The sequence below is a fragment of the Oncorhynchus kisutch genome, linkage group LG15 (assembly GCF_002021735.2).
Source record: "Oncorhynchus kisutch isolate 150728-3 linkage group LG15, Okis_V2, whole genome shotgun sequence".
In the NCBI taxonomy this organism is placed as follows: Eukaryota; Metazoa; Chordata; class Actinopteri; order Salmoniformes; family Salmonidae; genus Oncorhynchus; species Oncorhynchus kisutch.
Window position 1 is genome coordinate 57,342,500 of NC_034188.2, and position 26,080 is coordinate 57,368,579.

At 51.8% G+C, this 26,080-nt stretch overlaps 1 protein-coding gene across 4 annotated transcripts in view; it reads right to left on the bottom strand.

Annotated features, from left to right (window-relative positions):
* Positions 1-5: 5 nt before the first annotated feature.
* LOC109905555 (alpha-actinin-4) overlaps positions 6-26,080 on the bottom strand; it is a 44,259-nt gene continuing 18,184 nt past the window's right edge. Inside the window, exons 2-22 of one of the 4 annotated variants that reach the window (XM_031790618.1) lie at positions 20,458-20,572; positions 19,928-20,047; positions 18,788-18,874; positions 17,799-17,886; positions 16,000-16,078; positions 15,836-15,917; positions 14,107-14,192; positions 13,014-13,106; positions 12,188-12,418; positions 11,698-11,845; positions 10,920-11,070; positions 10,339-10,447; positions 9,945-10,085; positions 9,374-9,556; positions 9,015-9,149; positions 8,608-8,787; positions 7,976-8,122; positions 7,735-7,773; positions 6,780-6,860; positions 2,193-2,351; positions 6-2,030 (exon numbers count right to left, since the gene is read on the bottom strand). In XM_031790618.1, coding sequence (XP_031646478.1) covers positions 1,872-2,030; positions 2,193-2,351; positions 6,780-6,860; positions 7,735-7,773; positions 7,976-8,122; positions 8,608-8,787; positions 9,015-9,149; positions 9,374-9,556; positions 9,945-10,085; positions 10,339-10,447; positions 10,920-11,070; positions 11,698-11,845; positions 12,188-12,418; positions 13,014-13,106; positions 14,107-14,192; positions 15,836-15,917; positions 16,000-16,078; positions 17,799-17,886; positions 18,788-18,874; positions 19,928-20,047; positions 20,458-20,572 — 2,613 coding nt within the window. In that variant the 3' untranslated portion in view covers positions 6-1,871. Of the gene's footprint in view, positions 2,031-2,192; positions 2,352-6,779; positions 6,861-7,734; positions 7,774-7,975; positions 8,123-8,607; positions 8,788-9,014; positions 9,150-9,373; positions 9,557-9,944; positions 10,086-10,338; positions 10,448-10,919; positions 11,071-11,697; positions 11,846-12,187; positions 12,419-13,013; positions 13,107-14,106; positions 14,193-15,360; positions 15,447-15,835; positions 15,918-15,999; positions 16,079-17,798; positions 17,887-18,787; positions 18,875-19,927; positions 20,048-20,457; positions 20,573-26,080 lie in introns of all 4 variants that reach the window. The other 3 variants (XM_031790617.1, XM_031790620.1, XM_031790619.1) reach the window with 3 other exon arrangements.

Below are 26,080 nucleotides of genomic sequence, written 5' to 3' on the forward strand. Positions count from 1 at the left end.
AGTCATAGTATTTTATAAGGAAACTTTATGTGTGCTTGTGAAATTCACTTTTAGACAGAAGGCTGTTTTGCAGTTTCCAGTACAGCAGATAAGGTTTGATATTAAAGAGTACAAAAAAAGAGAAGAAATCACAAATCCAAAGCTCACTGCTTTCCAACCTTGCAGGTAAAAGTACAAGCTTTTGGCCCGAGTCTTATTTTTTCCTCCGTCACTCTGGCTCACATCCCTCTCCCCCCCTAAGCTCCTTGACCCCCCCCCCCCCCCCCCTTTACAAATATTAAAGAAATAAAACAAAATGTCATGCACTTAATTTAGTCAATTAATTTCTTCAAATCAATTCCCACCATTTCTCTCTGAACTCTGTGATATTGGATATAGATGATTGCATAGATTGGTAGACAGTAATTTTTTATTTATTTAAGACATAATGGAATGTTTATTAAGACTCTGGCCCCCTCCCTTCGCCCTTCTTTATGCTGGGTCCCTCCCCACCCTGCTGTGTAGAGAAGACAGACAAGGAGCTGGAGGGTTACGAGGGAGCGAGAGACAGGGCTGTAGCCACTAACAGGCACATTTTTTTAGTTCTCCCATCGTTTCCAACTTCCTCGGGGAACTCTAAAGCGGTGTTCCTATAGAAACAATTCAGCCGATGGTAGCGGTGGGCCTTCACTTTGTCCATGTAAGCTTTACATGACCTGACATGCTGTGCTTCTAGGGGATATTTCTTAATATGTTCTTCAGTTGAAACTATAATAAATGAGTAGATTGTGTGAACATGAGCACCTTATACACCTCCGTGTGAAAGTGATATATCACATAAGCAAAGTTTCATAAATGCCAACATGTTTATGTCATGTGATGGTTACATAGCTATAAAGGCCACACATATACTTCCTTCAACTAAATTGTCACCATATCTTTAATAGGACAGGATTCCATATTTGACCGTTGAAAAATCACTTAATCCAAATGAAGACTCTCAGTAATTCAAACCTATCTACGGTACTCAATGTGTCAAACTGATATTTTTTTCCCCTCTATTTGTTGTTTTGCTTTAAAAAAATGCCACTTTTTTGGGGGGCCCTACAAGCCTGCGAAGAATATTCTGACTGTTGCGTACTGGAAAAATAAGTATGTACAGCACTGAAACCACTTACTCACATTTGCTGGAGAAAAGAAAGAAACAAACAGGAAAAGGAAAGCGTTGAGGTTAGATATCAGAGTTCCACTTATCCAGCAAAATGTGGTACGGGTACGTCATTATTTTCTGTTCAACCCCCTGCCCCGCTCCCCTTCATATATCTCTGTGTTCTAATACGCAAACTCTCCACCCACCCCACCCCCCAGCAAGATAAAATAAAATAAACAAAAAAAGTAGTATAAGAATCAGAATAGCTCGTGCCCCACCCCCCACCCCATCTCCAAGGCAGAAGGTGAAGGTGGGACTTGGGTTCCCATCCTGTCCTGACCCAGAAGTGCACCTGTGGTTGCTAGTTTTCACCCCATAACATGATGTGCATTTGATTGTAGTTGATCTGTGAACAAAGTTGAGGATAACAGCTTGCGACAGCCAACCAGATGAAAACCTGCACACTCAGGGGCACTGCGGGACCAGAATGTAGAGGGAGCAGTAGCGCTGTCCACTAATCACTTCCCACGACCCTCCACCTGCAGCCCCTCCCTCTTCTACAGAGCCAATCAAACCACTGGCTTCAGACTCACTCCCCTCTTCTCCCAGTGACTGCAGGCTAGACCTAGAGGGGTGGAGAGTGTCTGCTCTGCATTGGGCCTGGCAAGCCTCTACGTACCCCCCCCCCTCCACCCCAAACCTCATCCCGTCCCCCTCCCCCTCCCCCTCCTGTGGTGTGCTCTTAGAGGTCACTCTCCCCGTAGAGGGCGGTGGAGAAGGACATGTAGTCAAGGGCTCCGGGCTTCGCGTCAGGGCCCGAGTAGGGCGCCATGCGGGCGATGCAGTACTCCGCCTGGTCTGGAGGCAGCTCACGTCTCAGCTCCTCAGCCATAATGAAGTTCTGACAGAGCGAGGGAACGAGACCGAGGGAGAGGGAAAGAGAGGGACAGTGAATAACAGAGTGCTGAAATAGGCAAACTATCAGTCTCAAGTAGCTGTAACACACATTCTCGCTCTCTCTCACACGAGCCCAAAACCATTCCACCCGCACAAAACCCTTCACCTTGTCTGCAGCCAGGATCTTGAAGGAGGCGATGACCTGGTCGGCTGTGTCGGTGTCCGTGGTCTCCCGGGACATGAAGTCTATGAAGGCCTGGAAGGTGACCACGCCGCTGTTGTTGGGGTCCACTATGCCCATGATGCGGGCAAACTCTGCATCGCCCTGGAAACCACCACCACAGGAAGACACAGGTTAACCCAGACACACCAATAGGAAATCGAGGGCCTCATTGACCAATGACCAACCTCCAAGCAATATAACCACTAATTAATGATACATTTAACGATAAAGGTTGCGAGGGAGAGAGAGCGCGAGAGCGAGAGAGAGGAGAGAGCGCGCGAGAGCGAGAGCGAGAGAGAGGAGAGAGCGCGCGAGAGCGAGAGAGAGAGAGCGAGAGAGGAGAGAGCGAGAGCGAGAGAGAGAGCGCGAGAGCGAGAGAGAGAGCGAGGAGAGAGCGCGCGAGAGCGAGAGAGAGAGAGAGCGAGAGAGGAGAGAGCGAGAGCGAGAGAGAGAGAGAGAGAGCGCGAGAGCGAGAGAGAGAGAGGAGAGAGCGCGCGAGAGCGAGAGAGAGAGAGAGCGAGAGAGGAGAGAGCGAGAGCGAGAGAGAGAGCGCGAGAGCGAGAGAGAGAGCGAGGAGAGAGCGCGCGAGAGCGAGAGAGAGAGAGAGCGAGAGAGGAGAGAGCGAGAGCGAGAGAGAGAGCGCGAGAGCGAGAGAGAGAGCGAGGAGAGAGCGCGCGAGAGCGAGAGAGGAGAGAGGAGAGAGCGAGAGCGAGAGAGAGAGCGCGAGAGCGAGAGAGAGAGCGAGGAGAGAGCGCGCGAGAGCGAGAGAGAGAGAGAGGAGAGAGCGCGCGAGAGCGAGAGAGGAGAGAGCGAGAGCGAGAGAGAGAGCGCGAGAGCGAGAGAGAGAGCGAGGAGAGAGCGCGCGAGAGCGAGAGAGAGAGAGAGGAGAGAGCGCGCGAGAGAGAGAGAGAGCGAGAGAGGAGAGAGCGAGAGCGAGAGCGAGAGAGAGAGCGCGAGAGCGAGAGAGAGAGAGAGGAGAGAGCGCGCGAGAGCGAGAGAGAGAGAGAGCGAGAGAGGAGAGAGCGAGAGCGAGAGCGAGAGAGAGAGCGCGAGAGCGAGAGAGAGCGCGAGAGCGAGAGAGAGCGCGCGAGAGCGAGCGCGCGAGAGCGAGAGAGCGCGAGAGAGAGAGAGAGAGAGAGCACGCGAGAGAGCGAGAGCGAGCGAGCGAGACAGAGCGAGCGAGCGAGACAGAGCGAGCGAGCGAGACAGAGCGAGCGAGCGAGACAGAGCGAGCGAGCGAGACAGAGCGAGCGAGCGAGACAGAGCGAGCGAGCGAGACAGAGCGAGCGAGCGAGACAGAGCGAGCGAGCGAGACAGAGCGAGCGAGACAGACAGAGCGAGCGAGACAGAGCGAGCGAGCGAGACAGAGCGAGCGAGACAGACAGAGCGAGCGAGCGAGACAGACAGACAGACAGAGCGAGCGAGCGAGACAGACAGAGCGAGCGAGCGAGACAGAGCGAGCGAGCGAGACAGAGCGAGCGAGCGAGACAGAGCGAGCGAGCGAGACAGAGCGAGCGAGCGAGACAGAGCGAGCGAGCGAGACAGAGCGAGCGAGCGAGACAGAGCGAGCGAGCGAGACAGAGCGAGCGAGCGAGCGAGACAGAGCGAGCGAGCGAGACAGAGCGAGACAGAGCGAGCGAGCGAGACAGAGCGAGACAGAGCGAGCGAGCGAGACAGAGCGAGACAGAGCGAGCGAGACAGAGCGAGCGAGCGAGACAGAGCGAGCGAGACAGAGCGAGCGAGACAGAGCGAGCGAGAGAGACAGAGCGAGCGAGACAGAGCGAGCGAGACAGAGCGAGCGAGACAGAGCGAGCGAGCGAGACAGAGCGAGCGAGCGAGACAGAGCGAGCGAGACAGAGCGAGCGAGCGAGACAGAGCGAGCGAGCGAGACAGAGCGAGCGAGCGAGACAGAGCGAGCGAGCGAGACAGAGCGAGCGAGACAGAGCGAGCGAGACAGAGCGAGCGAGACAGAGCGAGCGAGCGAGACAGAGCGAGCGAGCGAGACAGAGCGAGCGAGAGAGACAGAGCGAGCGAGAGAGACAGAGCGAGCGAGAGAGACAGAGCGAGCGAGCGAGACAGAGCGAGCGAGCGAGACAGAGCGAGCGAGAGAGACAGAGCGAGCGAGAGAGACAGAGCGAGCGAGAGAGACAGAGCGAGCGAGCGAGACAGAGCGAGCGAGACAGAGCGAGCGAGACAGAGCGAGCGAGCGAGACAGAGCGAGCGAGACAGAGCGAGCGAGACAGAGCGAGCGAGCGAGACAGAGCGAGCGAGCGAGACAGAGCGAGCGAGACAGAGCGAGCGAGCGAGACAGAGCGAGCGAGCGAGACAGAGCGAGCGAGCGAGACAGAGCGAGCGAGACAGAGCGAGCGAGACAGAGCGAGCGAGCGAGACAGAGCGAGCGAGAGAGACAGAGCGAGCGAGAGAGACAGAGCGAGCGAGCGAGACAGAGCGAGCGAGCGAGACAGAGCGAGCGAGAGAGACAGAGCGAGCGAGCGAGACAGAGCGAGCGAGAGAGACAGAGCGAGCGAGCGAGACAGAGCGAGCGAGCGAGACAGAGCGAGCGAGCGAGACAGAGCGAGCGAGAGAGACAGAGCGAGCGAGCGAGACAGAGCGAGCGAGCGAGCGAGCGAGACAGACAGAGCGAGCGAGCGAGACAGAGCGAGCGAGCGAGACAGAGCGAGCGAGCGAGACAGAGCGAGCGAGCGAGACAGAGCGAGCGAGCGAGACAGAGCGAGCGAGCGAGACAGAGCGAGCGAGCGAGACAGAGCGAGCGAGCGAGACAGAGCGAGCGAGAGAGACAGAGCGAGCGAGAGAGACAGAGCGAGCGAGAGAGACAGAGCGAGCGAGAGAGACAGAGCGAGCGAGAGAGACAGAGCGAGCGAGAGAGACAGAGCGAGCGAGAGAGACAGAGCGAGCGAGAGAGACAGAGCGAGCGAGCGAGACAGAGCGAGCGAGCGAGACAGAGCGAGCGAGCGAGACAGAGCGAGCGAGCGAGACAGAGCGAGCGAGCGAGACAGAGCGAGCGAGCGAGCGAGACAGAGCGAGCGAGCGAGACAGAGCGAGCGAGCGAGACAGAGCGAGCGAGCGAGACAGAGCGAGCGAGCGAGACAGAGCGAGCGAGCGAGACAGAGCGAGCGAGCGAGACAGAGCGAGCGAGCGAGACAGAGCGAGCGAGAGAGACAGAGCGAGCGAGAGAGACAGAGCGAGCGAGAGAGACAGAGCGAGCGAGAGAGACAGAGCGAGCGAGAGAGACAGAGCGAGCGAGAGAGACAGAGCGAGCGAGAGAGACAGAGCGAGCGAGAGAGACAGAGCGAGCGAGAGAGACAGAGCGAGCGAGAGAGACAGAGCGAGCGAGAGAGGACAGAGCGAGCGAGCGAGACAGAGCGAGCGAGCGAGACAGAGCGAGCGAGCGAGACAGAGCGAGAGAGAGAGCGAGCGAGCGAGAGACAGAGCGAGAGAGAGAGCGAGCGAGCGAGAGAGAGAGCGAGCGAGAGAGCGAGCGAGAGACAGAGCGAGCGAGCGAGACAGAGCGAGCGAGAGAGACAGAGCGAGCGAGAGAGACAGAGCGAGCGAGAGAGACAGAGCGAGCGAGAGAGACAGAGCGAGCGAGCGAGACAGAGCGAGCGAGCGAGACAGAGCGAGCGAGAGAGACAGAGCGAGCGAGCGAGACAGAGCGAGCGAGACAGAGCGAGCGAGAGAGACAGAGCGAGCGAGCGAGACAGAGCGAGCGAGAGAGACAGAGCGAGCGAGAGAGACAGAGCGAGCGAGCGAGCCAGACAGAGCGAGCGAGACAGAGTGAGCGAGAGAGACAGAGCGAGCGAGCGAGAGAGACAGAGCGAGCGAGAGAGACAGAGCGAGCGAGAGAGACAGAGCGAGCGAGCGAGACAGAGCGAGCGAGAGAGACAGAGCGAGCGAGAGAGACAGAGCGAGCGAGCGAGACAGAGCGAGCGGGAGAGAGCCAGGGAGAGAGCCAGGGAGAGAGCCAGGGAGAGAGCCAGGGAGAGAGGCAGAGAAAGGCAGAGAAAGGCAGTACCAGGCTGTTTCCAGTGGCAACGAGCAGAGCGCGGTAATTGTCCATGTCCATCTGCCCTGTGCGCTTCTGTTCCCAGGGGCCGAGAGATGGAGGAATAGGAACAGATATGGCAGAAAAAGGAGAGCAATAGAGGGAGAGTAGATTCGGGGAGGACAGAAAAGCACGAGAGGAGGAACCGATAGAAGTATGGAAAGAGGAGGAACAAAGGAGGGGAGGTGAGGAGAGGTGAGTAATGTGAGGAGAGTGGGGAACAAAAGGAAAAGGCAAAAACAGCTTTAAAAGAGAGAGTCAAATCAAGGTAATGCAGCAGCGCTGTTGGAGCCGAGGCTGAGGCTGGAGTGGAGGCCAGTGAGTGAGTGGGTGAGTGAAATGAGTGAATTACAGCACCGGCAAGGAGAAGAGCCAGGCAGAGAGCACCACCCGCAGGTTAGACAGGGGAAACAGCAGCAGCCCCTCTCTCCTACGTTCTCACCCCCTGGCTTGTCTGTGCTCCTTACCGTTTTGTTATTCTCCACATCGTAGCCCAGGCTGATCAGACACGCCTTGAACTCCTCAGCCATCAGGCCTCCGCTGTGGTCCTGTGAGGTCACCATCAGCCAATTACAGACCACACCATGACGACGGAAGCCATGATGGAACCATCACAACACAGGGATGCCAGGTGGGAGTGGTCAGGTGATGGGGACACGGCAGGCAAAACGAGGGTGATGATGATGATGATGATGATGATGATGGACAGACAAACAAACAGATGTAAGATGGTAAACAGTGACAGCAGCCTACGGGGAAACACATCCGTGATACTAGACAGACAGTCACACCAGTGACAGTGAGGGGTCAGCTTCTCCAAAGGAGAGCAAAGTGCTGTTTAAACGGTGTCCCCTATAGCTCTTTATGGGAATGACAAGTCCTCAAAGATCACCACAGTGCTACTGTGACAGCACAGCTTCGTCCCAAATGGCACCCTATTCCTTATAACCCTCAAATTCAACTCTGGACCTCAAAGTTCCACGGCTCTTTCGCCACACTGTTCCTCTAAACAGGGACTGCTTTAGACCTGGGACACCAGGCGTGTGGAGAACAGAAAACCAGCAGGCTTCGGACCTCATAGGGTGATAGTTGAATACCCCTGCCCTTTATAGTGCACTACATTTGACCAGAGCCATATGGGTCCTGGTCAATAGCAGTGCACTATATAGGGAATAGGGTGTCATTTGGGACACAAACTCTATCTTGATGTTGAGCCAAACACAGCATGCATAAAGACAGTGAGGTGAAGTGATGAGGTACGCTGTTGTGGGATGGGTGAGGTGAACTCGGGGGTTACCCCCCTCCCCCCTCTCTCTCTCAGGGCACTCCGCTCCACACAGCCCCAGCCACCTCCAACCCAGGGTGAAACACTACTAGTTCCACCTGTGAATGTCAACAAATAAGGAATAGGTTCGTCCTCACAAGTCTAGTCCATTTCTTAGTCCCACCTGAGTTTCCCTTCTGAAATAAGAGGGGGGACTTAAGACTCGACATATACAGGAGTTAAGTGTAAACACTTCTAGAGTAAGACAACTCAACTGCAAAAGCCGGGGGAAATAACAGCATTCTCAGACTTTTTTAAGACGTTATTTTCTACAGAAAGATGCCCCCCTGTTCCCTCTCGCCTGATCTCCCATGTTGACCCCCGGTGTTGACCCCTGACCTTGTCAAAGTGGTTGAAGGAAGTGCGGTACTCATGCAGCTGCTCCTGGCTGATGCCCTTGGCGTCACGGGTCAGGATCTGGTTCTCGATCTCGTTGATGGTGCGGGCGATGGTGGTGAGGAGCTGCTCCCAGCCCACCCGCAGGTGCTGAGATGGAGGAATGGAAGGGGTGAGAGGGGGAGGGTGGGAAAGAGAGAGAGAGAACATACATTGAAGGTTAACCACATGAAGAAACGGTATTGAGTAAGGAGGAGAGATAGAAACGTAATATGTAGAACAGAGACGAACGGACAAACGGCTCTAAAAGAGGGAGGACACCAGAAACCGCCAGGCTTTCATTGTAAATAACAACTGGTTCTCAACTAACCTGCCTGGTCAAAGAAAATATAAAAACAGAACAGACAATGAAAATCTGAAGAGAAAAAAAAAGGGTGGCGAAACAGTGACCTATTCTCCACATAGAACCAACAGATAGTCAAGAGCAGTGTGGCAGCCCAAATAGCCCCCTATTCCCTACACAGTGCACTACTTATTACCAGGCCTGGAGCAAAAGTAGTGCACTATAAAGGGAATAGGGGGCCATTTGGGCTGCCCAGGGTGCAGAGAAAAGTCAGTGTTGTGTGTAGAACTACCTCCATGGTGTAGGCGGTGTATTTGTTGTCGAAGATGAGAGCCTCCTGGATGAGCTGATGGTCTCCCTCCAGCTGGTCGATGTTGGGCTTGTACTCTATGATGCTCTGCTCATACTCTCTCAGGTTCACCAGCTGGTCCTCCAGAGTTCCATTCATCTCAATGGATATCCGCCCAATCTCCTACACACACACATTCAAGGACCAGATCCCAAAAAGGCCAGAGAAAACAAGCTGAAACAGGTAGGGTCAACCTGGACGCTCAATTTTCTTCCCCGTTTACAAAACATTTTCTGTTGAATGCCTTAATGAACACGACCCAGCAGGCACAGCGCCAACAGAACTCATGGCACTAAGAGGGCTGGATCAATCTTATGTAGTACGAGTCGGTCTGGGTTTCTTTGTTGTACCTCCATTTTGGTCTGTATCCAGGGCCCGACGATGTTGGCCTGGGTGGCAAACTTGCGGCGCAGGTGGTCATTGGACTGCTGCTTGGCCAGCTCCTCCTGCAGGGCCTGGTCACGCTGGGGAACCAGCTGTTCCACCTACAAAACACACCACATGGGGGTGCCAGTCAGCACAGCAGACACTCATTCCCACTGTAGAAGCAATGCCACAAGGCTGAGGCTCACTCAGGGGCCTGTTTTAGGTATTAACGAGCACGTGGGAACAGACTTAAATAAATATATATGGATTGAATTCAAACCGGCAAAAGCAGTAATTGCACACATCGCAAAGCATATATGAACATACAGCCACAGGTACACACCTTGTCCCACTTGTTGTCGATAGTCTTGGGTGTGATGGTGGTGTAGGGGTTGCCCCCGCTCAGCTTGATGCCGTTGTACTGGGCAATCTTCTGCACCTCCGCCTGAATGGCCTGGATGGCCTCCCGCTCCTTGTTGGCCTCTGGGAGGGTGGACTTGAACTGCTCATGGGCTGTGATTAGGCCCTTTAAGAGAGAGAGGAGGAGGAGGAGGAAAACGAGAGATGAAACGAGGTGAAGGACAAAGTGAAAGGACAGATGAAGAGCGAGATCAGCATGGTATCACAGTGCATACCCACATCAGCCAGATGAACTCATGGATAACATGCGCGCAGTGTGAAGGAAGTTACCGGTAGCTTCACGAGACAATGCTAAGTAGCGTTAGAGCTATGACTGGCAGTCTACGGGTACGGTAGCATTGCTAAATGTTCGTTACCCAGTATGAGACTAAATGACAACTTTATTGACAACCTACTGTTAACAGCACAGGTCATGATGATACATTGCGGTAGTGGAGACCCTCTGGGGACGTAAAGCAGTAAACGGTTGGTGACGGTGTCCCCAAGTCTTTTACCTGGATCTCTTCGATGTTGTGAACGATGAACATGTCCTGCAGGTCCTCCATGGCCCCCTCCATCCAGTTGTTGAAGGGTGCCGCCCTCTTGGCGTACTCCAGGTACAGCTCGTCAATGGACTCCAGCTGCTTCTCTGTCCTCTGTGGGGGGGGGGGGGGGGGGGGGGGGGGGGGGGGGGGGGGGGGAGACTGGGGTCAGGTGTCTGCTGGGAACACTAGCATCTATGTGACAGGGGTTCACCATGAGACACAGAAGTGGGGGAAGGGAACCCTGGCAGATAGTCTGTGTGTGTGTGTGGGGTTGGTTGTGTGTGCGTCTACCCATTTTCGCAGTGTAAACGTGTCCTTGTTATGACCTGTAGTGTATGACTAGATGGGACTGTGTGAAAGGTACCTCCAGAGACTCCCTGCGGCTCTGGGTGAGAGACCCCAGGGCATCCCACTGCTCACAGATCTTCTGACAGCGGGCGTTCACACTGGGGGAGTCATAGTAGTCCAGCTCACTGAGGCACAGGGAACACACACGTGGAATTACTATCTTTCTACATGAGTCCTACTCAACCTGACCACAATCTCCATCTTTTCATTCTTCTGGATTATTTCTCAGTTCCCCTCTTCCTCCCGGCCCTTCCCGTTCTCCCATCCACCCTCAGTCCCCTCCCACGATCTCCCATCCTCCCTCAGACCCCTCCCACAATCTCCCATCCACCCTAAGGCCCCTCCCACGATCTCCCATCCAACCTCAGACCTCTCCCACGATCTCCCATCCTCCCTCAGCCCCCTCCCACAACTCCCATCCACTCTCAGCCCCCTCCCATAATCTCCCATCCACTCTCAGCCCCCTCCCATAATCTCCCATCCACCCTCATTCCCCTCTCACGATCTCCCATCCACCCTCATTCCCCTCCCACGATCTCCCATCCTTTTCCACCCCCCATCAACTCCTCCCATCCCTCCCTCTTTTCTCCCTCTCACTTGAGTTCCTGTGCGATGGCGGCGATCTGCTCCACGCGGTCCTGGTGGGCGGCCAGGTCAGACTCAAACGCCTCGTGTTTCCTCAGCAGAGCCTTGACCTCCGACAGGCTGGCTGTCTCATAGTCCTTCTGGGTCAGCATGGCCTCCTTACCTGGGGTGGGAGGGAAGGGTTAAAGACAGTAAGCTTCAAGATATCCAAACCCAAATCAACTCACTCAAACCATTTTACGTCCTCATTATCAATATGGTCAAAGCTCCACCTAGTACTTTGGGATCTATAGGGAGCGGTGGCACCAACAAGGGTCTAAGTACGGTTGCAAAATTCCGGTCAACTTTCCCCAAACTAACGTTTTCCAGAAATCCCAGTTGGAAGAGCCCAAGGAGGAGGGAACAGGCAGGAAATCCCAGTTGGAAGAGCCCAAGGAGGAGGGAACAGGCAGGAAATCCCAGTTGGAAGAGCCCAAGGAGGAGGGAACAGGCAGGAAATCCCAGTTGGAAGAGCCCAAGGAGGAGGAAACAGGCAGGAAATCCCAGTTGAAAGAGCCCAAATAGGAGGGAACAGGCAAGAAATCCCAGTTGGAAGAGCCCAAGGAGGAGGGAACAGGCAGGAAATCCCAGTTGGAAGAGCCCAAGGAGGAGGGAACAGGCAGGAAATCCAGAATCCCTCAGCCAGGATTTCCGGAAAACCTGGGAATTTTGGGAAAGTGACTGGAATTTTGCGACCCTACGGTAGAGTGAGGGATCAGTGTTGTCTGTACAGTAACTAATGTCTCCGCACCATCGGTCCAGGACTCGTGGATGGTGGCTTTCTGACGGAACTTCTCGGCCAGGTGGTCCAGTCTCTCCAGGCGACGGATCTCGTTGAGCATCCACTCCTCGTAGCCCTTCTCCGCCCCCTCCAGGTTGTGCCACGACCCGTTGATGTCCTGCAGCCAGGGAGAGGACACTGACCCACCATACAGCAGAAAGAGCACTACACTGTATACCAGCATTATTCCCTCCGGCGCAATTTATATGGAGATGCATTTGGTGATATGTATGCTGCTGTTATAAGTCATGTCTTTTTAAACTAATCACAAACCAATTTCCCATTGTGGGACAACAACGTGAACCACTACGATCTAAATAAGAATGGAATAATACAGGAGAGCGTTAGGATGGCCCGGTGAATTGTCCAATAGATATGGATGGCATCATTGGTACAACTGCTTCTAAATGTCTAATACTGAGAGAGAGAGAGTGTCCATGCGCCCACCAGTCCCACTCACCGACACCATACGCCCTTCAGAGGGCATGAAGGCGGGCCTGTTGCTCAGCCTCAGCTTGGTCTGCAGGGTGTTGAAGTTTATCTCCAGCTGACACTTCTCCTGCACCTTGGGGGGCTTGTGGACGCGGCGGTAGCCCCGGAAGTCCTCCAGCTTCTGCTGCATCTCGGCCATGGTCTTCTCTGGAGCCCGGTTCTCCAGCCACGGGATGGTCCGGCGGATCCAGTCCAACAGCTAGGGCAGAGGAGAGGGGGGTAGAGGGAGGGTACAGACAGACAGACGTGTGGTGAGGATAGAGGGAGGGTACAGACAGACAGACGTGTGGTGAGGATAGAGGGAGGGTACAGACAGACAGACGTGTGGTGAGGATAGAGGGAGGGTACAGACAGACAGACGTGTGGTGAGGATAGAGGGAGGGTACAGACAGACAGACGTGTGGTGAGGATAGAGGGAGGGTACAGACAGACAGACGTGTGGTGAGGATAGAGGGAGGGTACAGACAGACAGACGTGTGGTGAGGATAGAGGGAGGGTACAGACAGACAGACGTGTGGTGAGGATAGAGGGAGGGTACAGACAGACAGACGTGTGGTGAGGATAGAGGGAGGTACAGACAGACGTGTGGTGAGGATAGAGGGAGGTACAGACAGACGTGTGGTGAGGATAGAGGGAGGTACAGACAGACGTGTGGTGAGGATAGAGGGAGGTACAGACAGACGTGTGGTGAGGATAGAGGGAGGTACAGACAGACGTGTGGTGAGGATAGAGGGAGGTACAGACAGACGTGTGGTGAGGATAGAGGGAGGTACAGACAGACGTGTACTACTCACGTCACTGGCCAGCTTCTCGTAGTCCTCCATGAGGTGCTCATTCTCCTGGTTGACAGCCAGCACCTTGCAGATCCTATTGGCTGCAGTCTCAGCCTATCACGGATGAAAGTCGTCAGCAGAGCCAATACAGGTTGCTTGTTATGGATTAGGAGCACGTGCACGAACGTGTGTGGCTTGGACACATTTTTTACAATTCAGATCAGCTGCCTACCAGTCAAAGACAACGGACAACTGCAGTGGAAGCTGAAACTGAAAGTACTACGTACCGTGTGCCGGCCTTACTCAACTCCAGTTAGTTTCATGTCCAACTGGACGGAGTGTCATTTCTAGTTTTTAGCTATGAACAACATAGTAAACTGAGTGTGAACGCAAAAACCACACACTAGCCGTGACTTGAATTCACAGATTATTTCAACACCGTGCACACACACACACACACACACACACACAAACCCATTGGATGGCTGTACAGTGGTAAGGGTACAGGCTAATGCAACATGCTACAGCTGACAATGGTTAGTTCCACGGACTCTGTGTGCCAACTCCACACTCTGTGCCTCAGAAAGCTACATGCTTCTCCTATACAATGGGAGCATTCAGTCTGGTTCTGTACCGCTTTTGTCCACGTCAGCTGGTGTGTTTAGGGACTTAAACTTAAACCACTGAAATAAAGAAACAGTAAGAAACTGTATTATGCCCTTGGAACTTCACACACTACGGAGTAATCTCAGAAAAACACATTATACACATTGAAACAGTTGTACTGTTAATAGGCGGACATTTGAACTGTCGTTAACAGTGTTTCCCACAGATCAGTGGAAGCTTATTTCATCCCACTTTAGATTATACTCTAACATATCAGTTATGAAATGTCATGCCTTAACTGTAGCTATGAGAAACACTGCTCACGACCAGTCTATGGGGGCAGAGTTGAAACAGGGCAGTTCTAGAGCAGGGAAGAGTGTGTGTTTGTTGTTCCATAGAGGTGAGCCCAAAGCGTCAGTGAGTGTCCTTGGCCAGTATGACATTGCCTGTGACCCCGGCTGGTGTCACAGAGGTCAGGGGTTAAAGGTGGCGTAGTGGCGGTGCTCACCTTCTGGGCGCCAGAGAAGGCGTGATAGAAGCAGGAGACATAGGTCATGATGGCCTTCTCGTCGGGCCTCAGCGTGCCCACGATGTCTACACAACCACGGCCAGGCAGTGAGCGGAGGGAGAGAGAGAGAGAGGTGGTGAAGCAAAGCTACCCAAAGCAAGAGGGTCCCGCCACACAGCGAGGTGGGTGGGGTGAGATGAGGGGGGGTTGTAAGGGGATAGACCCCGGACTCCACTGCCCCCCCCCCACTCTGAAGCCTCCAATGACGCACTGGGGGGTTACCATGGTAACCAGGAGAGAGAGCGGGCGTGTCCACCTCGGGAGAGAGGAGGAGTCTGCCGGGGCCACGATGCAGAGGTTGGGACACACCTCTTCACTCAATACACACACACTATAATATTTCAACTGTCAAGCTGGTAATAACAGAAAAGGCCCTCCTGGTTCCAAAACTAAAGAGAAGGGTACACTAGTCTAACCAGTGTCCATACTGTTTCAGGATTAACGACTGTTTTCCAAAATGAACAATGATTGTTCAAATGGCCGTATGTAACCCGGCCCACTAGCAGCTTCCTGTGGTGTTCTGTAGTCTAGGCAACAGTGGGACTGTGGCAAACAGTTCTGCACGTGCACCTCTCCTGAGATTGGAGCTCATAAACAACTTCTTAATGAATAAAAAACTAATTAAAGCGCTGTCAAAAAACATGCCCGTCAGCAGGCTTCCTGTTCTCAGTCTACAGGGAGAGAGAAGGGTAAAAAGGAGAGGGAAAAGAGGTGGGGGGGGGGGGCAGAGGATGAATACAGCAGACAGAGAGAGCTAGAGGGTGAAACCACAAACAGATAAAACATCTATGTAGAGTTCTCAAAGTCCCTCTGACTTGTCTCCTCTCTGCTCAGATACCATCTGACCCAGGGCTCAGTGCCTCATTTAAAATCATCTGTTTAACTACCAAGGGCCCCTGAGGCCTGATGCACTCCAACTCAATCACTATACACAGGAGCAAGAGGGCCCTGTTATTACCAGCAGGACAGGAAGATTCAGAGACTTCAAGACAGCGTGTGTGTTGTGTCTGAGTTAAAGGAGGGTCCCGAACCAGTTTCCCATGAGGCCGACACCAATGCTGCGGGAGAAAGCCATGCTGGAGAGGAGAGGAGCAGAGGGTGGGGGTAGATGTGAAGGACAGGACCGGGGGGGGGGGGGGGGGGTTAGGGTTAGTATCGGAGCAGGGGTAAGGTGGGGGTGGGATAATGGGGTACCTTCTGGGCTCCAGAGAAGGCATGGTAGAAACTGGACACATAGGTCATTATGGCTTTCTCATCCGGACGGGCAGTGTTCACAATGTCTGTAGGGAAACCACAGTTACACACATACGGGCAGACGGAGACAGAGATAGTTACACACGTAGAGGGAGACACAGGCGGACAGACAAACACTTTACAACAGGTATACAAACTGGAGGATAGAATTGCGAACACACAGACAAGGGAAAAGGGGGGATGGACAATCCAACAGAAAACACGGTGAGAGAGATGGAGGGGGAGGTAGGAGGGGGGGCTGAGGCTAACGGTCTGTGTGTAAGGATGACCACAGCAGCCGGGATGTCACAACACATCCACCTGCACACTGGAGTCTTGGGATGGAAGAGCAGTCAGATGAATGAATACGATATGAACATGCAGAAACACGCCACACACACACACACACACGCACGCAACTGTGCCCTGTGCATACCTTCAGCGTCCATCATCTTGGGGATGTCCAGGTACTTCTCAGCCACCTCAAAGGCATTGTTCAGGTTGGTCAAGGGGTCATCCTGAGCAACCAATTAGAAGGTGAGAAAAACAAGCCACAGAAGGGGCAGATGTGCTGACGGGAGTATGTGCTGACACACTCACCTTCCTTAGCTTGTCGTAGTCAATGAGCTCTGGCCTGTGTCTGTGGATCAGAGCGTTGAAGGCAAGGCCATCCTTCCAGCTGGCAATATATGAGAGAGCGAGAGAGATCAGGAAGACGGTTCTACAAAGCACATACATAGGTCATGCACTGTTCCCCGGGTGCCGAAGACGTGGATGTCGATTAAGGCTGCCCCTCGCACCTCTCTGATTCAGAGGGGTTGGGTTAATTGCGGAAGACACATTTCAGTTGAATACATTCAGTTGGACAACTGCCTAGGTACCCCCCTTTCCCTTATGCACACACTTCTAACGTCTCTCCTACGTTTGGTGACGGCCCTGAATTTTTCTGAACAGTCTCAGTGCTTCTCCTTCCAATAGGGCGCTTCCCCTTTAATTCCCATTTAAATAGTGCTCCTTCCAATAGGGCGCTTCCCCTTTAATTCCCATTTAAATAGTGCTCCTTCCAATAGGGCGCTTTCCCTTCAATTCCCATTTAAATAGTGCTCCTTCCAATTTAAATAGTGCTCCTTCCAATAGGGCGCTTCCCCTTTAATTCCCATTTAAATAGTGCTCCTTCCAATAGGGCGCTTCCCCTTTAATTCCCATTTAAATAGTGCTCCTTCCAATAGGGCGCTTCCCCTTTAATTCCCATTTAAATAGTGCTCCTTCCAATAGGGCGCTTTCCCTTCAATTCCCATTTAAATAGTGCTCCTTCCAATAGGGCGCTTTCCCTTCAATTCCCATTTAAATAGTGCTCCTTCCAATAGGGCACTTTCCCTTTAATTCCCAATTAAATAGCCAGCATCAGCTGCCCAAAAGTGAGGTTGTGATGGAGACGTGAAAGAGGATGTGTTCAACCCTCAGTTCCCGAAGCTTCTCTATTCCGGTTGTTTTGTTGCCGTTAAACGTGTGTTTTGTAGCCTAATAGTGTTTACCCAGGATCGGATCCACTCTTTGTGTCCGTGGACTACACCTCTCCGTTGGATTGGATTGTCTGACTGACCGACTGACTACAACCTTTTTGTATACGGTATTTCATTTGTTTTGATGTGATGTATTTTACTGTGATGAATTGTGTAGTTAGTTGTAGTTGAGGACTTAGTAAGAGTTGATACGCTTTAAAGTTCTGTGGTAAAATAATTGTTATATTGATTGTATGATTAATACTGGGTTTACGCTACACTTGAATGAACGGACAAACATTGCGTGACAAAAGTCACTTGAGTTCCCTGAACTCCTTTACCGGGCTGGACTCTTTTTTAGGCCCGAGGTACAGGACATTTCTGGAGGAATCAGAACTCATTGTGTATACTATGATATGTGTGTGTAATCATTTATGTCGGTAATACAACCCACGCAAAATAATAGTTGTTTTTCAAGTTCTTTCCAATGTTAAGGGTTTATGAAAAGTTTATTTCCATCCTGACTTTTACATAAGTCCTTTGTATTGGTGTAGACTTGACGGACCAGATGGGACTCATTCCCTCCCAAACCGAAAGGAGAAACCAATGTTTTCTCTGGTAGGCACAACCTACCTGGCACCCCTATAAATAATAACCTCAAGTCAACACCGTTACAGTTTCACCAGCAGAGGGCAGCCTTTCTAGAAGCACTGGTGGAGTGTGTGGGTAACGTAATGTTTGAACAGGCTTCACTACTGTGGAATTTTATAGAGGTCAAACAAGAATGTCTGGAGAAATACTGTAACCTGTTCGGGTCTCAGGTTCTGTCGCCAGGAATGACGTCTAGCTCTTGTCGAGGTTTGGGTGTGTGTGTGTGGTGTGTGTGTGCGCTGCTACCTGATGTGGAAGTTCTGCACGTTGACGTTTTTGTAGGGCGCGGTCTTCCTCTGGCACCACAAGAGCAGGCCCTCCTTGGCAGAGGTCTCTGGAAAGGGGAGAAGGGGAGTTAGATACCCGTCTACAGCAGGAGCTCCGGAGTGTGATGTACTGCCGGTTGTTCACTGATCATGAAATTACACCCACCTGGTGTCCCAGGTTTAAAAATCAGTCCCTGCTTAGAGGGGAAGAAGGGAAAAAAGCAGTGGAACTGTCTTCGAGGTCCAGATTAGAATTTGAAGGGTCTATGGTATGTCCAAAATGGCACCCTATTCCCTATATAGTGCACTATTTTTGACCAGAGCCCTCTTGGAATAAGTTGACATTTCAGAGTCAGACGCAGCCTAGACCTATCTTCCACCATGTTTGAGAGTGCAGTATAGATAGCTAACGTGTTTAACTTCTCTCCCGGTCAGAGTGAGCCGTGGAGCCGGGGGTTAACGATCTCTCCTGCCATTGTCCGTCTTAGTCAAGTACCAGTGAGAGCAGAACAGGCATGTAGGCCAGACTTGTATTCACTTGGCTCGGCTCACTCAACCTCCTGTGGTCTCAGCAGAACAGTTCAGAGCAGGGGAGATGCATTGCATCTGAGAGACCCAGTTGCTTCCACTCCACTTCCCGGTGGAATCCCCTCAGCACAGCTGTGTTTTGAATAAAAGTGTGTGTGTGTGTGTGTGTGTGGAGGAAGAGGGAAATGCCTGCTCTGTTCCTGGCATAAGAACATGGAGCAGCAAGGATCTAATGAATGAGGGGTGATTTAAGGACAGTGTCTTCCCCCAGGTTCAAAGAACATTCTTTAAAAACAGTCAATGTTTCCAGGTGTGTTTCTGATTTAAAAGAGAACAGGAAGAACATAAAGCAAAGTGTTTTCTAAAGCAACATTAGGAGCTGATTAAAATCCTAGCTGCCTATTGATGAGGCCTAACAGGGGGAGAGCGAGAGAGACTGACCTTCCACAGAGATGTCCTGGATGGCGAAACGGAGGATGATTGTCCAGATCATGCCCAGGGTCATCTTGGCGTTGCCATCCACAATTTCTAAGGAGGGGAGACAAGATAATCACTCAGAAATACAATAAATATCAACTCTTGTGCATTAGCCTGGTCCCAGATCTGTTTGTGACATCACGTCAACTCCTTGTCATAATACCGCAAACAGATCTGGGACTAGTTCTACATATATTTGTAGGCTTAAAATATGAATAGTGCAAATACAAATATGCACAGTGATGGGCTGGGTACAGCATGAATAATGCATTTAAGCAAAGTCCCAAGGTGTTTTTTTTTTCTCTCTCTCTCTCTGCCTCTGTCTGTGCCTGCCTCGGTCTCTCTGTCTGTGCCTGCCTCGGTCTCTCTGTCTGTGCCTGCCTCGGTCTCTCTGTCTGTGCCTGCCTCGGTCTCTCTGTCTGTGCCTGCCTCGGTCTCTCTGTCTGTGCCTGCCTCGGTCTCTCTGTCTGTGCCTGCCTCGGTCTCTCTGTCTGTGCCTGCCTCGGTCTCTCTGTCTGTGCCTGCCTCGGTCTCTCTGTCTGTGCCTGCCTCGGTCTCTCTGTCTGTGCCTGCCTCGGTCTCTCTGTCTGTGCCTGCCTCGGTCTCTCTGTCTGTGCCTGCCTCGGTCTCTCTGTCTGTGCCTGCCTCGGTCTCTCTTGCCATTTGTCCTTGTCTCTCCATCTCTGTCCGCCTCTCTCCCTGGAGTCAGGATGCTTCCAGCAGGTGACCTTTGGCAGTGTAGGGTGGTGGGCTGCTGGTCAGGGTGGTGGGGGCTAAGCTGAACCTCTGACAACTAGGCCGTGTGTATCATGCAGTAGGAATGAGGGGTGGAGGCTGGCAGGGCCATTTGTCAAGATAGCTGGAGCAGAAAGGTCATTGTCACGGCGACAGAGTCAGACGTGCACTCTCGGGCTGATTTACTGGCCTTGTGAAGGGCCTCTTGCTCCCTCTCCTCTAGAGCTCCCTTCCTCTCCAGCCAAATGACTTCGCTCCCGAGTGGGAGATGTACTTGGCAGGATGCTGTGAGCTTTGGAGTTGTTTGTCAATGTTCTCTGTGTGTGTGTGTGTGTGTGTGTAGAGTGCTTGTGTGGTAGGTAAACTGACCCTCCGCGCCAATGGACACCAGCTTAACTCCTTTGCCGGCGATGTAGTCCAGCGCTTTGTTAACGTTGTTGATCTTGTGGACCCTCATCTTGCCTCTCTCGGGCTTAGGTAACCGTTCCCCTGTGGGTGAACACACACACACACACACACACACACACACACACGCACAAAAACAGCCAAAAACACAGGCAAACAAAATGCAGTGAGCCCAGAGAGTCTCATGACAAAAACAGCCCTTTCCACTGTCTCAGCAGAACAGACAGGCACAGCTCCTTTTAAAGTCACAGTATCAACCTTCCCAGTCAAAACAGACAGCATCCTCTACAGGGCCAGAACCATGGCCTACGACCAGACTACTTAGTTGAAAGGTATCAAAAGACCAGGGGACACTAATGCGTTAGAGTCCTTTTCTGGCACCGCACTTTCTGCCACAGTAGACTGGTGCTGAGTGCAGTAAAGTAGATTAGCGCTTAGCTGTGGTAGTAGCGCTCTGCATGTGTCATGATGATCTAGTCGATGGGCTGGCTCACCTGAGATGACCTCCAGCAGGAGCATGAGTTTGAGGCCATCCCTGAAGTCCTCCTCGATGTTCTCGATCTGCGTGCCTGCTTTCCTCAGGTGGGAGTTGCACCAGGCCGTGAACGTCTGGAGAGAGACAGGAAGTGAGGTCAGAGTGGGCGAAAGAGAGGTCACAGATTGGTGTAACCAATAGGAGGTACCAGTAGTAGGCACTCTTTTTGACCAGGGGAAAAAGATATCCCAATGCCCCAGGGCAGTGATTGGGGACATTGCCCTGCATAAGGCACTGTCTTTCAGATGGAATGTTAAACGGGTGTCCTGACTCTGTGGTCACTAAAGATCCCATGGCACTTATCGTAAGAGTGTTAACCTCGGTGTCCATACCATCATCGCCACCATCATCCCCAGCTTGCAATTGGCCCAGTCAACCCCAGCTTGCAATTGGCACATCCAACCCCCCCCCCCCCCCCTCCCTGTAACTATTCCCCAGGTTGTTGCTGTACACTTACCTAGTAAAATAAGGGTTAAATAAAAATGTAAAAAACAGACAAAGGAACAAACAGAAAACAGGAAGAGGGGAGCTGCAGTTCCTCAGGGCGCACAGACAGTAGGTTACAGGTGACCGGAAGTGCGCTGTGATTGGTTGACGTAATTCTGAGTATAAGTGCTTATTGAAGGATCAGGTCTCCCCCGGGCCATACAATCTTATACATTAGGATTTAAAATGGCAAAACTGATCCCAATTCAGCACTCCTACTCCAAGCCTCTTTGTGAATATAGACCCTGATCTCTTTAATTCAACTAACAGTCAGTATTTACCAGAGTGCTTCATGAGGTAAGTGAGTGAGCTGTAAGGTTGATATACTGCAGTGTACACTATCCTGGTCACATATCCGCTTGTACCATCACGTTAACTCCTAGTCCCTCACCGTCATGCCAAACATGTTTCTCTGCTCAGTGACACATTCTTTAAAAAGGGCTCGCATGACAAGTAGTTGACATGATAGCACAAAACAGATATGGGACCGGGCTAACTGTACACATTATTAAAAAGTAGGCCGGCACCAACGCAAAACATTTTTTTTTGCATTTTATCCCACCAACATTAGCTCACGAGGCACTTTCTTTCTAGTGACAGTGTTTGGAAAACATGTGTTTTGAATCTGCTTATTTTGAAAAAGTTGTGGCACACACTTCATTAGTGGAGGGTTAAAAATGTTCTCCCCAAACTCCTGGTCTTTCTTTAAAAAAGAAAAAAATCCCTCAGAGAAGGAAACTAGCGTCTGAAATGTGAGCTAAATAGTGTTCCTTCCTGACTGGGTTATTCTTTATCCGGCAGAAATGGCATTATAAGAGGACTTGCAGTTCTTAACTCTGTGGGTTGTAGTCGACTGGAACATAGCTTCTGTAATCCACACCAACACCAATAAAACACAGCGATTCCTGAGTGGGTTAAACAGTAGAGATGGGGGACACTAACCCTCGTACACCTTTCTCCTTGTCCAGAGTCAACGAGACCCAACATGGCTCCATTCAAACTCTGAGCTACCATTTGAACACACCACTTTGTCCTTTTGCCCTGCCCCCCCCATAACTTTGTTTCACCGTCTCCCCGTATCACCCCGTTTCACAACCCCGAGTTGGGATCAGTCTCCCCTCCCTCCCCCAAGGTTAGGCATGGCAGGGTGTTACGATGTGTGTTGAAGTATGACAACATTATGACAGGGTGCTGGGCCTGGGCCTGCCACTCTCCCCATTCCACTGGGCTGCCACACAAAGGGCCCATTGAGCAGCATGTATATAATGAGTCCCTTCAGCACCCTCCAGCCCCTGCCTGAGCGAGACCCACGGGGACAGGGGAGGGGCAGGAGAGGAGGGTTGACACACAAACAAACATCCCCTGCAAACACTGCTCCCGCACGGTGTAGCTCGCCATCAGCCTCTGTAACAGAGCAGGGATGTGGCGCAGCACAGCAGCATTAACATGCACAGATAATTACCAACACAACAAACTAACTTGAACATAGACAGAGTAAACCAGGTCACATTCTAATTACTCTAACTAGACACCAATAGCCTATATGATACAAAACCACCAGCTGAAAATATCTATTGTATTCTACTTCCTTGTTGTGGTAAGTGTTCAGCGACACCACTAGGTTACTACTAACCCTAATAGGAAGCGCCAAGGCTCCGGCGCCATATCCCCAACAGGCATGATGTCACACAGCGACACAGGTGGGCATCTCTAAGTCAGGAAGGGATTGGGCAGACCTGTTAGCATTAACGGTGGCATTTTACACCTCAGTGTTGCTCAAAGGTTGAATCCATTTCCGCAGTGAGCAAATAGTTGGCCCTTCTATGGCCAGGTACGTGTTGGTTAAGTGTCCGTGAGGGGACACTATTCTTGTCGTGTTGAAGGACAGAGCAGGATCATTGCCACTCAGGACAGATCCTAGTAAAACAGGTCAAGTGGATTACAGGGATCTCTGCTCTCTCAGTCTACAACCAATGACCTCGACTAAAATTGGACACAGACACACAGGGCAACAGCCAAGAGGAAACCTTGAGACAATGTCTCACTATCTGGAGATAAAAGCCATGCGTTTTTCTTTCCAAAGCTACCGGTATGTCCACGCTTGACTAATGAGGATCAGAATAACTCTGAATTCCGCTGTGTTCTGCTCAATTTGACGACAGAAAAAAAGGTCACCTTCGGCCTAACAAGGGTTAACTTAAGGGTCATGTAGATGGACGGATAGCCCAGGTTTTAGACAACAGGGAGACAAACAACTCAGGTCTCTGCCTGCCAACCGACCAGCAGCACTCCCCGAGCAGGAATGCAAGGGAGATGCAAGAACCGACAACCTACACACCCATTCCTTCCTTCTGACACACACTATCTCTGACGACGCACGCAGCACCCTAATCAAACACCTGCTTTTGTGACACACTAAAACGGGTATGGGTGTGGCTGGCTGCACCTAGAAAGAATGACATAGGCTCGCAACACAATGCTATTGCACAACCGCTGTGCATTCCGCATGACTCCGTGATGTGATGACCCGCCCACTGCTGTAATGAATGACAGCCTACCCAATCACTCACTGATGAGCTCACTCTCTCACCATATTGTGCTCGTTCTGTAACTACATACATGTACACGCTGTCTCCCAGTCAGTAACACGCTGTCTCCCAGTCAGTAACACGCTGTCTCCCAGTCAGAAAACAAGGCAGGCAGCAACATGCAGCAGGGCCAGCTTAGCTCTGGGAGTGTCAGCTAGTAGCTACGCCCCAACCATGTGTGTGTGCCCTAAAATCATTAAGGCCTAAGGGACAACGGCTGACAGGCCCAGTCAGGGACATGGACTGGTGGTGGGTACAGTGAGTGTGTGCTCTCAATAGTCACAGACGTGAGGAAACCAATTAACAGGGAGGAAGCTCCCACGCTACTGATTATAAAGTTATTGTCATCATTATAACTGCTCCTGTATGAGGTGTGGAGGGGGCTGTGTGCTATTATGGAGATCCTGTGAGGATTTCGTGAGAGGCGACAGCAAAGGTGTGTGTCGCCCACCTGTGACTGAGTACAGGGAGTGGAAGGTAGCAGGCAGGCAGAGGTCTGGGAGTCAGTCGTCAACACCTTGGCCCACACAAGGCCACCTATTCTTAGGCTACGGCTCAATTAGCTAGGTCTGCCTGGTGGCCGACGCACTAGAGGTCTGTGAGGTGCCCATCGTCTCAGTCAGTAGTCGCATAATAGCCCCTCTGTTCAAACACACTGGAACAGGTAGCTCATTGTGCCTGCCCACCAGCCAGAATATTTCACTAGATGACTATTAGAAGTAATAGCATTTTCCTGACAAGAGCACACAAACACACTTGGAGCAGGAGGAAGCTTGATTATCCAACACCACTTCCTTCAAGTTCGACGGCTGGCTGGCCATTCGGATCAAATCATGTATGGAAGAATGACCAGGGCCCGTATTCATAAAGCAACGCAGGAGTGCTGATCTAGGATCAGGTCCCCCCGATCTTTCTAATCGGATTCATTATGATCTAAAACAAACTGGATCAGCTATCCTGATTTGAGGCACTATCAATACGGGCCCAGGTTTCATTTTAGACACATTCCTTATAGAACGAACCCACCTAGTACCCCAACAGAGCTTAACATGACACACACTGGGGGAGCTGGCTGGCTATGTAATCTGGGAAGGCTGTACATTGCTGACTTTCACCTACCCCCTGTAGCAGCTTATAGGGGAGAGGCACACAAACACACCCTGCTGCTCTATAACACCACCTCTCACCTTTAGCACACACACACACACAAACACACACACACACACACACACGATACATAGCTAGGGAACCATGCAATGCATCAGCACATCCATAGGGCACACAGGACTGGTGTGAGGTAGTGGGGGTTAGGGTGCACTAAAATGCAAAACCACTGGCAGGGTTAATTTCCCCCAGTGTTCAGCCTCTGTAACACACACACACACACACACACACACACCAGAGAGAGAGAGCCACACGCCAGCTGAACGCATAAACAGCTGTTTGTACAATATCAGAATTCTCTCAAGGTCAGCTCTACCATAGACAGTGAAGCACCACTCCACCTTGGTCTTCCATGTTGCCCACCTTTTATCAATGACTCAATACAGCAACACAAAAGGCAACCTTGAGGGAATTGGATTCTTTGATGGCCAGAATGTTCTTATTGCTGTAGGCCCTACAGACCATCTACATAGCTCCGGTCTCCAGTCCAAACTCACGCATGGTAATAATCTAGCCATTTCCCAGAGACTTTCTGTTAGAGATAGTTAATGGTTGAGTAGTATATCCCTGGGCTGTTCGCTATGGCTGGCTCCCTCCCTGATCCTACCCCTGTATTACAGAAGCCCTGGGCTGTTCCCTGACTGGATCCCTCCCTGATCCTACCCCTGTATTACAGAAGCCCTGGGCTGTTCCCTATGACTGGCTCCCTCCCTGATCCTACCCCTGTATTACAGAAGCCCTGGGCTGTTCCCTATGACTGGCTCCCTCCCTGATCCTACCCCTATATTACAGAAGCCCTGGGCTGTTCCCTCCCTGATCCTACCCCTGTATTACAGAAGCCCTGGGCTGTTCCCTATGACTGGATCCCTCCCTGATCCTACCCCTGTATTACAGAAGCCCTGGGCTGTTCCCTGACTGGCTCCCTCCCTGATCCTGCCCCTGTATTACAGAAGCCCTGGGCTCTTCCCTGCAATTCGCTCCCTCCCTGGGATGGGCCATCTATGACAGAAGCCTTTAAAGAGTATGCCCTGGTGTTGAAGTCACTCTGCTCTCATTACCCTGTCAGGTCTGGACAGGTGATCATTAAAAAACAAACATAGCACACACAAACCTCCCTCTCTTCGTGTGCTGACAAGCCAACACTAAAAAGAGGAACTGATCGGAGTACAGATTCTCATCCAGTGAGAAAGTGTTGTTTCAGTTTGCCAGTAGAAGTGACCATTAGGGCAAACTGCTGTAAACAGAAGCTGACAAACAGTTTGATAAATGAGAGCTTATCCTGACACATCTCTAGTGGGCTCTCTTATGGTCGCCCAGAAAAACAGAGATGAAAAGCGGGAACAC